A 12,496-nucleotide genomic window follows, 5' to 3' on the forward strand; every position below is an offset into this window, starting at 1 on the left:
ATATTTTCACTTCGTGTCAGCTGTGGTGTTATGTTTGGCTCTCGTGTAACAACTGAGAGCCACTCTTCCTGCCAACAAAAGCAGATCTACCCCTGAACAAGAGGACAATTATTTTGCAATTGAAGTTCAAGGAGTCTCTGTAAGAGGTTATGTTGATCACTGACATGGCAAACTTGTATTTAATATTAGGCACAGAACCACTGGCCATCTTCCATATATCCTCAATATTCAATGCATGTGTGTCGGACCACTGAGGAAGAGGAGGGTGTTATTGCCTATAACAAGCCAGATAGTAGAACATATTGATTTGTCTGTCATACATTACCAGTGGACTAAGAACACTTAAGATGATCTGCCAAGCTCCTCTCTGCTTAAGCCTGTGCTGGTGAAAGACGGGGATCTGATTGACAGACATGAAAACAGCGGAATTTGGTGAAAGGTTGTAACATGCTTGTGCTTGTAAGGTCAGAAAGTGACAAGCTCACAAAATATATATTTTATTATATACATTTAAACATGGATGCATTCAAAATAATATATATTATGATGATATTTAAATATGGATGCATTACTTGAAAATATATATATTAAGATGAGATTTAAAGATGGATGTATTACCTGAAAAAAATGCAATGCTAATATTTACATGCAGAAGTTTTAGGGACAAACCCTGTGAAACAATCCAGCAAATAATAATACAAATCTATTTAAAAACAATAAATATAACAATAAATGACATTGTTTGCATTTAACCACTGGTTTTACTTCCATACCATAGCGTCAGTGGGTTTTTCCAAGAAGACAACTGGTGAGTGACATGGGCAGGCTTAGCCTCATCGGCCTCGAGGAGCATCTGCTTTGGCCCACTCTCTCTGCCCCACTGCGGGAGGTCCACGAGTTCTTTCATTCTTCGTAGCGTAGTCATCCTGGCCGCTTCTGACACCAATGTAGTGTCATGTTGTTTGGCTGCAACTCTCTTATTTAGGAAACCATGCAGACAGGAAGCACTGACATCAAGCAGGGAAGACAGAAAACAGGTCTCATTGAGCAACAAATACACTGATGGTAGACAATAACACTAAACTAATACACGGCTAAACTCACGACACAGACAGTAAAGCTAACATTCACACACACTAACATTGGACACAAAAAGGAGGCATGAAACACATCATTCTAATTTAGAACACTTTTCTGTTCCAACTCTTTAACTACCTAAGCAATGTGGACTCTTCGCCCCTTGCACGTTACACAGCCCCCACCTAGCGGGTTAGTTAGTCCCCAACAACCCCAGCATTCAGCACAAAGTCCCTCAAGTGTTGGGGAAGCTGCCGCTGAGAGCGCCCCAGTGGGGCCTCGTGGCCTGTGGCGATGGAGCAGGGGAATGAGGCGAAGGGTCGGTAGGGTGCAGGCCAATCCCAGTGGAGCAAAGGACAAACCCCCTTCTTGCAGTCAGGACTGAACCCCATACCTGTGCGCCCAGAGCAGTCCTCTCCTCAGCAGTGGGTGTCATAAGACTGCTTCTGTCAAGCCCTGGCATCAGCAAGAGCCTGCCTTGCCAGCTGGTCCACCTCCCGCAGTCGTTCGCGTAGGTTGTAGAAATAGTCGCAGCCAGGCCCACCCCTCACTTCTGGCTCTGGGGGAGGCCTCAACACCAACTCCACAGGAGTCCGGAGCAGGCGGTAGAGGAGGCAGTAGTCAACACAGTAGAGGAAGCAGTAATCAACACAAAAACACCAGGTGCCATCTTTCTTCTTGAACAGGACTATCTGGATATGGGCCAGACACTGCTGCTGGGTTCAATGACACCCATCTCTGCCATCTCCTTGATCTGTTCAAATGCTGCCCGTGCTAAACCTGGTCACAAAGATGTCTGTGAACCGCTACAGTAGCTCTAACAGCTGGTGTCTCTGGTCCACCTTCAGGTCCCCACAGCTCCGCTGTTACAGATCATTGACAGCCTACCTGGTCTACGCTGTCGGGCGACAGCAGCAGTGTGGACGACTCCAGGGCAGGCAGTGTCAGTGTGGCGGGCTCTGGAACCAGCAGACGCAGTGCACAAGACCCTTAGGCTGGTAGCCTCAGTGTAGTGTGGGATGTTTTTTATGTTTAGATGAACATGGATTAACTCATCAGTATGAAAGTCTCACTTTTAGAAGGCCGACCAGGCGGGAAGCAGTAACTTGGCTATTGACATGATTTACTGACGTTAAAGTCAGCACTAAAGACACGACACAGGCACATTCCAAGAAACCCCCGGTGAGGAGAGGGTCTCAGGGGGTCCACACACACACACAGGAGTACCCAGGGGAGTTAGCGAAGAGGGAATAGTTAATGCTGATTCGTTTTGGCAAACAGCCAAACAGAACAGACCACATGAAGATATGGGCCTTAAAGAGGCTTGCAGGACGTTCACACGATGAGATGATCCACGGGCCTCTCCTTATTGTAGCTTATTGATTACAATAAAACTTCAGATTTCTACATCCAGTCTCCGGTCTTCTGATTGAAAAAATGGTGTAGTGAGACGCTGTCTCTCCACAACAGTAGCAGACCCTTTGACTAGCACCAGTGGCGTGGACGACCCCTGGGCCGGCAGCGATGCAGCAGGGTCCCTTCGGCTGGCGAAGACTTCCCCCCAGCTAGCAGTGGCAATGCAGAAGACTGGCAGCGTTGGTGTGGTAGCTCCTCTGGTCGGCAGCAGTGGTGTGGAGAGCCTCTGGCCTGACAGTTCTTCTCTGCCAGCGGTGTGGAGTGCTATGGCTTCAGTGGCCAGAAATATCCCTGCAAGCCGGTGCCAGGAGACCGCAGGATATGTTCTACTTGTTCCACCTCGCTGAGGTTCTCCCCTTGGCGCGGTGTCGGCTCCCGAGTGAGCCACGGTGATGTTGGCAGCCGGTCCTGAAGCTCCCAGCGGTGAATCATGGGTCCTGGTGGGGCTGCAGCGTCGTCCCTGGGTCCTGGCAGGGTGGCAAATTCAGCGACTGCGTCCGCGGCGTCCCGGGCAGGAGGCACTGGCCCCGCTGGCTGCTCCTTCCTGCTGTCTCCAGGGTGGAGACTAGAGCACAGCGACGTCATTATCTGTGTCCGTATCTGTATCTGTTCAAACAACAAAATGATCTGTATCTGTATCTGTATCTCTATTCAGATAGAAAACTGAAAGTGGGCGTGGCTTATATCCGAAGTTGTGTTAATCAGGCATATGCTCTATTTTCTATTCAATTGGCTTTCAAAGCATCATTTATTTACGTATTTATATAATTAATTGTGAAATATATTTCCACATCCTCATACTGTATTTTTCATCTTTCAAATTAAGTTTCATGAACTGTCTGAACCCCACCAGCTTGGCCAAATATCCAAATGCCCTCCATGCTTAACAGGGATTTCCTCACCTTTGCTTTAACATCACGGTAGTTGAGTAAGGCAAGAGGTCCTGGCAACTAATTTCACCCAAAGTCTCAGCAATTTGCTTGGCAGTCGGGTGGTTGTCTGGGTATAGTGTTTTTGAATTGGACACAGCCATTATTGGTGGTTGTGGCTGTGTATTAGCCCTTGCTGGGGGCCTGGGCGGAGATGGTCACAAAGGGATGTTTGAGATGCATATGGCCATGCACTACTGATGTTGTTAGGTGTTTCACATCCCTCTGCGTATTGTGGCCTTGCACTACTGATGTTGTTAGGTGTTTCACATCCAGCTGCGTATTGTGGCCTTGCACATTTTGCAACTAACTGTAGTCCCCTCAGCTGGGCTGGTTGTAAATTGTAAATGGTTCGATTGTTTTTTTTTTTCCTAGGGGTGCTGTAGAGTCCATTGCTAGGTCCTAAAAGATTGTTTGTGTGTGTGTGTTATTTGAAACCTTAGCTAATTATATTGGAAATATATGAAAAATGCCTTTCAAAATAGCCTTTCAAACTGAAAATGTATGGTGGGATTTTGCAGTACAACGTACAACATAACATAAAATAACATAAACTGTTTTTTTACAGTCTTAGAGGTACTTTTCTCTAATGTATACATTAAGAAAAGAGAGGGACAATCTTATAGCTTTTCATATCCATACATTTAGCTTTTGGATATACAGATGGTTCATGCCACACACAGGCGCGCTTGCATGCACATACACACACACGCGCACACACACACATGAAAGCAGAAGTAGTTGCAACCATCTACGGGTACAGCTGCCAGGTGGCTTGTCAAAAATCAGACAGTGAAGAGACAAGTTCCTCTTAATGAACTAGAACAAAACAAGGAGGGTAACGAGCGCGTTGTTTTTTTTTCATGAGAACAGACTGAGAAATGCATTCAGGTGCAGGCAAGGGGAAAGAGGATGAGCGGATGAGTCAAGCACACAGCAGAGATGGGCAGGCTGGAACACCAGCAACCAGTTCCAGCGCAGAGCGCCAGACTCCTACAGTCAGACAGGCTCCAGTTCACCGGGACCGTCTGATGAACACACGGCAGTGTGAAACATCACGGCAAGTGAAACATCACGGCAAGTCATATTTCCCATGAATGTGGCCGTCAGAGATGTGAACTTGCATCTTGCATCTGATGCTGCTGTGTAGCATTTCGATGAGTAAAACACCCCACCCCGACCCCCCAACCCAAGTGTTCTGCATGACCTGGATCAGTTGGCAGAGCGCTCACACGAGTGTGCTTGAGGTGAGTGCAGCCTGCTCCAGGTCTGAGTGCTCTGTGAGGGGAGAGTGGTGCGGCGGCCGCCCGCCCTCCCGCCCGCCTGCTCCACAGGCGGTGTCAGCAGAGAGCAGCCACAGGTGGCTGGCCTGTGGAGCACCAGGGGAAACTAACGTTAGCCGAGGGCGGCTGCACGCTGCTTCAGTTATGTAAACTGCCAGGGCCTGGAAAGCAGTCAACCAGCACAGGGAGTTTGCATTCAACTCAGTGCCCCCTCACTAACAATGCAAACAACTCATAACATGCAAGCAGGCAGACACAATATTAGAATCAATATGCTCATGCAAACATACTCACACACGCACACACACCACACACGCACACACGCACACACATACGTACACACAGGAGAACGTTGTTCAGTATAATCTGTTAGGCTGTTTCAATAGCCTTTCCTTACAGAAACAACAAGGTCATCTAATGTCTTGCCACAAGGTCCTTCTCTACCTGTGTGTTCTCTAAAATCATCTCCTGCAGCCCCTGTCAACATCCACTCATGCTGGAGTCGTAGCTGCCAGTGGAATGTGGCTTGCCAAAAAGACTCTGAGAAGTGAGCGTTCACAAGAGTCTGTTACAGCAATACAGTGTAACAATGGAGCAGCTCTGCCTGAAGAGAGCAGAAAGGCCTGGGAGGCTTCTGCAGTTTGTTGCACCACAATGGCTGCTTAATGTGATGGTGTTGGCCTCTAACTCCTCAACGGTTCTGCCCTGATCTGGAACAGGACACATCAGGGCCACTTCTGTTAGCTAGCCTCTAATGCGACTAACCTGCTCCAGAGGGATGAACCACATTACAGGAAAGTGTCCCCTTAAACCTACCTGTAAGAACAGAACCTTTTCTCAATAAAATCTTAACAAAAACACACTTCAGTTTTCTTATCACTCCTTACTTCTTACTTCTTATTACTAGTCATTACTGTACAGGGAACAGCAGGATAAGAGACAGGAACTATGTTGCTGTATGAGTGGTTCACATGATTTCCACCCCCTGCCATCCTCAAGATGTCTGTGGAGTTAGTCATCTTTATTCTTCTCACTCACCAAGCATGAAGAACAGTCTGCTGCAGGCACAACCCAATGCAAATAAACGATTTAACATCAAACTGTCACTGGCATTAAAGGCCTTTATTAGAGCTATCATCCGTGCACAAAAGCTCTATACCGTGAAGACAAATTAGTCTATTCTTCTCGGGCCAGATGCCTTCTGTTTGAATGAAAAGCGTCTACAGATTCACACCGTTTGTCTCGTCTTCATAAATGTAATTAAGTTGATGACCTAATAAATGTAAAGTGATCTCGTAAGGATCGTGCGCGTATTGTCAGGATGTCAGTCATTGCATTGACCCGTCATTTGAGAGTACGTACATTACAATGTGGGCATGACAATGCGCACAGAACTAACAATATGAAACGATGGCCAGGGCGGAATATTACCTGCTCGTGCTCCAGGTTCGGCAAAGCAGATGAGCTTTCCTTTGTGTGAGGAGGGGAGTCATTATGTGGACGAGTGAAACAGATGACTAAAGAACCTGACAACTGAATGGAACCAAATAATCAGGAAAACAAGCACAAATTAGATTTCAAATATTACACAGAGATCTTCATAGTGAACTGTCTAAAGGCAGGAACATTTTTACACGTGGCTATATAATGATGAGAATAAAATGAACCCAGTTTATAACATGATAAAATAAATTGCAAATGGGAGAGAAAAAAAAACAAGACACTGACTGAAATTGCACAGCCAGGTATCTGGCACAACCTGGACGGATCCCCAGCATCAGGGTCCAGCTGAGGGGGGCCATATGCTGGCTATTCGCAGTGCGCTTTCAGTCAGCTAACACAATCATTTGAACTCAACTGAAGGTGGTTAACAAGGCACATGTGACTGAGTGTTTGGGCATCCTCTGAGAGTGCCTCCCACGGCATGTCCAAAAATACAGTAGCCCGTCATAGCGCACCCACGCTATCATAGTGAGATCTACACGGTGACTCAGAAGTGTAGCACTTGTGTCTTATTGTAACGCTTTGCTTTGGTCCCTCAATGATGGATTTGGGATTTAATATAACATTTGCATGTCCCCTCTCCAGTCTGCCGAGCTCCCTGCTCCAGCAAGGCTGTCTTTTGGCCTTTGCATGCACTATGATCACAAGCACCTGGTTTACATACATCAGTGAAGTGCCTTTTGCACTCCTGAACAACAATGATGATGGCCTTCAAATGCAACCCATGTTGTAGTAACTGAGATCAAGTTGTATAGCCTGTAGGGTAATGACATTAATTCACCTGACAGAACGGAGATAGATTTTGAAAGCATGCTGCAGAAATGGTGTGATCCAAGTGGAGGCTGCGTTGGGGTGCTCACTGGTATGTGTGCTTGGCCACCGCCACTCATCGCAAGGACTCCACCCGGAAAGCACACAAGGGCGGATGGCCATTTGAAAAAAAATGCCCCAAATAGCTTAGCACGTTGGAGATTTGCAAGCTTATGACAGGTGACTGTGTCAAATGGAATCTCATGGGAAACCCAGGGCGGACTCCACCTCTATGGAAAGACTCATTGTGTCAGCTCCGCTTCGAAGGCCAGCAAAGCCCAGAACTCAGCCTACAGGTTGAGCCTGTCAACAGGCGCTTGGCAGCCCGAAGCCCCGAGGCACACGGCTCTACTCTGCTTCACTCCACTCCACTCCGCTCCGCTCCCTTCCCCTCTCTCAGGGCTTCACTCAACCCAAGCCCTACGCATTTGCCCCCCCGCGCAGGCCGAGGGTCTGCCCCCCCCCCAGTGTTTGCTGAAAGGCTTGCTGTGGCCTCTCCTGAGGTTCACCACAACATACCGACCTTTCTGATCCCTACGCATGTTCACTGTTCATAATACTAAAGTGGAAAAAGATGGAGAACAATGTAAATAAATGTGTATCACCCACTTCACTATAAATCAAATAAAGCATATACAAATGCATGATTTTACATATGCGTTCATTGATATCTCAGACAGACAGATACAAACAGATATAGCACGCTGTCAAAACAATTAAATCAGCGCTGGCAGAAAACTTAGCAAGAAAGAAAGAAAGATAAATAAATAGAGAGAGAGAGAGATAGATAGATAGAGAGATAGATAGATAGATAGATAGATAGATAGATAGATAGATAGATAGATAGATAGATACTGAAATTGTAATGATGGAAGAATTAAGCACTAGAGACTGGGAACTATTTTTCATAATTGCCAGCCCTAAAAAGCAGCTGTGTGATGTCCAAAGACGAAGAATGGTCTGACTTTGCATGCTCTAAAAACACAGGCATGGTATCATTTGGCCAAAATTTACATCTCTTAACACAGATGGGGCTTTCAAACACTGTGGCAAAACAAACTAGGGTGTGCAGACAAAACAATATGGAGCTTACATTACCACTAAAGAGGTTTAAAAGTGCTCAAAGAAAACCTATTTAGACCAAAACAATGAACCTTGTGTTTTTAACATTCTTAAAATAAACTACGGGTAACCCACCAGCGCGAAAGAAAACACCCAAATGTAAACGTAACTGTCCTTTTAGTTCAAGAGCCTGGAGATTGGCTGAAGTAAGGGAACTGTAAACTACTTTTTAGCGGTGTTAAGTTGTTAAGTAATTGTTGTTGTTAATTCCTGTCGGATAATTCCTCTCATATATTATTCTAAATGAACTAATTCATTGAAATGATTGGCAAAGCAAGGAAAACACATAAACTGAATAAACATAAACGTAAACATACATTTTAGTGAACCTTTAAACTCAACTATAAAATATACTGTTTATAAATATGTGTTGAATTGAAATTTGGATTCCTTATTGATTCCACTTTATGGAATGAATTCCATAGCACTAACAACCCTACATGTGGTGACCATCCAAAATGTGCTCTATATTGTTTTTATTGTAAAATATAAAAACCTTTTTTTAATTAAGCTGTTTTATGAAAAGTAAAACAGTGAAAAGAAGTTTACTAGTATTTATCTACATTCTGTGCATCTGTTTTTTTTGTTCATTTTCCAGGGCACAAATGCAATAAACAAGATCGATATAATACATATCTAAATATAATATTATATAACAAATATAATATCTTGAGAAATATTCATAAAGACCCTACAGAAGCGGTATCTTTGCCTTCAGTGGAGACATCATTGCTGGTCAAAATTCCAGACATACTGACAATGGAATAACAAAATAACCGGCAATGAAAAAACATCAGCGCAGGGTTTATCACTATAAAAACTTTTTTTCTTAAATACAAATTTCCTGCTGGTCTCTTAATAAACGTAATAAAACGTAGAAAAAAATTATCCAAATATTGGTGAAAAAACACACCTACGACTACATTGTTTGTCTATCAGAAAAGATAGATTCCGATTAATGGTACAATAACTACAATGTCATGAATACTAAGAGCATTTTGCTGCCTCTCAGTTTTCAGAGGCATGTCTACCATCACGCAAACCTGTGACATGACGTGACAGGAGAGGTGTGGCTCCCAGACAAGTCAGGTAGTCTGCTCCTCAGGTAACACATTCTATCACTTGTTCTGGCTCATTCCACCCCAACACAGGGGCTGCCGCAACTCCGTCTCAAAACAAGTTGGCATGAGACGCACTGAACTTTTCTTACTCAACGCCACAGGTTGGCTCAGACCGACGGCGCATCTCTGAATTTACTCAGCTGGACTGGTCACGCTTGTTATCTATATCTGGAGTAATCTACCCTTGTGGAGGAGCCGCCGCTGAGCAGTATGACGGCATCTGTAAGTCATCCTTCTATGCATGTCTTGCCCTTCTGAGTGGTTGGGCTGTTCTTGTACACATTAGTATCCCGTCTGTTAACTTGAGAAAGATATTAAATGACTGAGGCTGGCCTGAGAGTTAGCTGAGAAGGCCAAGCCGGCGTCCAGAGTTCAGCTGACTGATAGAGTAAGCAGCAGCTGCCACACCATGCCAGTGGTGAAGGTGGAGAAAGACTCCCCGTCTGAAACAACTCTGCCCGTCTCCAACCCCCAGACGCCAGAGGCGGCCAAGGGCCGGCGGCGGAAGCGGCCCCTGCAGCGAGGGAAGCCCCCCTACAGCTACATCGCCCTCATCTCCATGGCCATCGCCAACTCACCGGACCACCGGCTCACACTGGGCGGCATCTACAAGTTCATCACCGAGCGCTTCCCCTTCTACCGGACAACCCCAAGAAGTGGCAGAACTCCATCCGCCACAACCTGACCCTCAACGACTGCTTCATCAAGATCCCCCGCGAGCCCGGCAGACCCGGCAAGGGCAACTACTGGGCTTTGGACCCGAACGCAGAGGACATGTTTGAGAACGGCAGCTTCTTGAGGCGCAGGAAACGCTTCAAGCGCTGTGATTTCACCACCTACTCGACCTACGCGCACGAGCCGCCCGTCTTCGCACCCGTGCAGATCGCCCGCTCGGCCTACGCCAACACAGTATACTCCAACATGGCCGTCAGTCCCCCCTACAGCCAGCAGCTGCCCCCCACCTACTACCCCTCCTCTTCCCCCGGCTTCGGTTCGGGCCAGTCGCGCGTCTTCAGCATCAACACCCTCATCAGCCCCCACGGCGCCCTGGGCCAGAGCCCAGAGATGGTGGGCCAGCAGCCCTGCCGCGGCTTCAACCCAGAGGGAGCCTCCTGCAGCCTGGCCAGCCCCGGCTTCCAGAGCCAGCCCTGCAGCGGCGCCTCGGTCCATCCCCGCTGCACCTCGGCTTCCAGCCACATGGCCTTCACATACCCGGGGCCGGCCACGCACGGCCACGGGCCAGCACAGGGGCTGTACTCCCAGAACAGCTGCCAGACCTACGGCCCATCAGGCAGGCTGGCCATCACAGGGTCGTCGCCCATGGCAGCCGACCCTGTCGGGGACCCGTACAGCAGGGCATCTCCAGGCCAGCTGAGCTCTTTTGCGCATTACAACAATGCGGGGACAGGAGCCTACCTACGGCCTCCTACATACTCTGGTAACATGGAGAGATTTGTGCCCGCTATTTAAAGATATACACCAGCGAAACACGGACATGACCTCTGAGTTTGCAGTACTGGATATTTGTTTATGGTGAAAAATGTGACAGCATGCATCCGTTAATTCACTTTTTCCTGAAATCAAAACTCGCAGTGAGGAGATTGACTCTAACGCACCAGCGACATAAAAAAAAAAAACTTGACATGGACATAATATATTACTAGAGTGACTGTCTAATTTCTACAGAACCTGGGATTTAGAGTTAGTGGTGATCTGATTAAGCTAGGAACTCTTAGTTCAGTACTAAATACTGAGTACATGTGCATATCTACTGTGGTTAAATACTGAGTACATGTGCATGTCTACTGTGGTTAAATACTGAGCGCACGTGCATGTCTATTGTGGTTATGTAGCAGTGATGTTTACCTTTTAATATGGCATGTATTTGTGATCAACTGTTTTCATGAAATATATGCAGTGTATACATTTTGGGAAAACACTGTATTTTGCTGTTGAATTGTATGTGTAAATTATTTGTCTGCATAAAATAATTCTGAAGAGGAGTTCTCATTTGTCCTTAAAATGTAGAAATCTGATGGGTACACCAACACTTTAATAAAATAACCTAATTCAGGTCGAATCCACTGATGCAGTTGTGAAATGTGAAATTAAAAATTTGGAACAATTGCCTTCACCAGATGATTAGCAAAAAATCTCCATTGTTTGGTTTGAAAGCCAAACAATGGAGAACAGCTATGCCAATAAATGTATTTAGAAAACGCTTTACAAATTGCACGCTCAAACCTTACTGGAGCAAATAAATACAACAATATGTCTCATTCCTCCCCCACCCCAACCGCTTTTTAGAATGACACACTCTGGATTTATGGTTCAGGCATTGTGTGTCCGCTCAGTCTTTCAGCTCAGTTGAACATGAAGTGTGTCTGGAGCCTCTGTCGGGTGCTGCCTCAAGAACCCGTTAGCAAACCTGAACAACAGAGCAGCACTCAACCCTCGGGCCTCAGCTAATCGGACTGAACAACCCAGCAATCAGGCTAATGAACTGACGAGGAACACGACACTGCCTCTCAGTCTCCTGACCTCACTGGATAAAGGACTTGGATTCACTTGTCAACCTGTAATCCTAATACTGCTTTGTATGAGTATCAAAACATGCCCATACAAAACTACAGAAACTTTCCTAGGAATGCTTAATGGGTTAATTCAGCACGGCAGTGCAGAAACACAAACGACCACTGCCCAAGACACTTTTGGTATTAATTATGTTCAAGAGAAAATAAAGAAAAACAATGCGAGTAGTCAGTGCACGTTGTTCCAGCTAATTGAGAACCCATCGCCGGTCAGCCCATAATTTGGAAAACTAAATGAGAACCCAGGCAAATCACTACGCATTGAGAGGCAGTGAAGCGCAACCGAAACGCAAAACGAAAATGAACACATACAGATTAAAGCATTTAATCTCAATCAGGGTTTTACAGGCTCTGACAGATCACACATCTCTGCCACAGTATGATGAATTGGGGGACTTGTTACAGTCAAACTATAAGAATGCAATCCAGTGTCTGGAGTAGGCAGCCAGAACCTCCACCAGCAGTCCCCCCCCCCCCACTCCACTGGCTCTTGACAGCAGGGATTAGGGGCATTCTGAGGGATAATGCAGAGGGCTGTCAGCATGGATGGTGGAGTTTCTCAAGAAGTCACAGTAGGGCAGGAGTTTCAGCTCCAGCTACAGTCTAGTCGGTTAGGAGTCACTCATCTTAAGATGTTGCTATGA

The 12,496-nt window shown here is 46.2% G+C and overlaps 1 protein-coding gene across 1 annotated transcript; it reads left to right on the plus strand.

Moving 5' to 3' along the window:
* The first annotated feature begins 9,670 nt into the window (after positions 1-9,670).
* On the plus strand, positions 9,671-10,898 carry foxe1 (forkhead box E1). Its single transcript, XM_012831782.3, is given in 2 exon segments — positions 9,671-9,899; positions 9,902-10,898. Coding segments are annotated over 2 exon segments (1,059 nt in total). The 3' UTR covers positions 10,732-10,898.
* The last annotated feature ends 1,598 nt before the right edge of the window (positions 10,899-12,496 follow it).

This window comes from Clupea harengus, chromosome 22 (genome assembly GCF_900700415.2).
Source record: "Clupea harengus chromosome 22, Ch_v2.0.2, whole genome shotgun sequence".
Classification (NCBI taxonomy): domain Eukaryota; kingdom Metazoa; phylum Chordata; class Actinopteri; order Clupeiformes; family Clupeidae; genus Clupea; species Clupea harengus.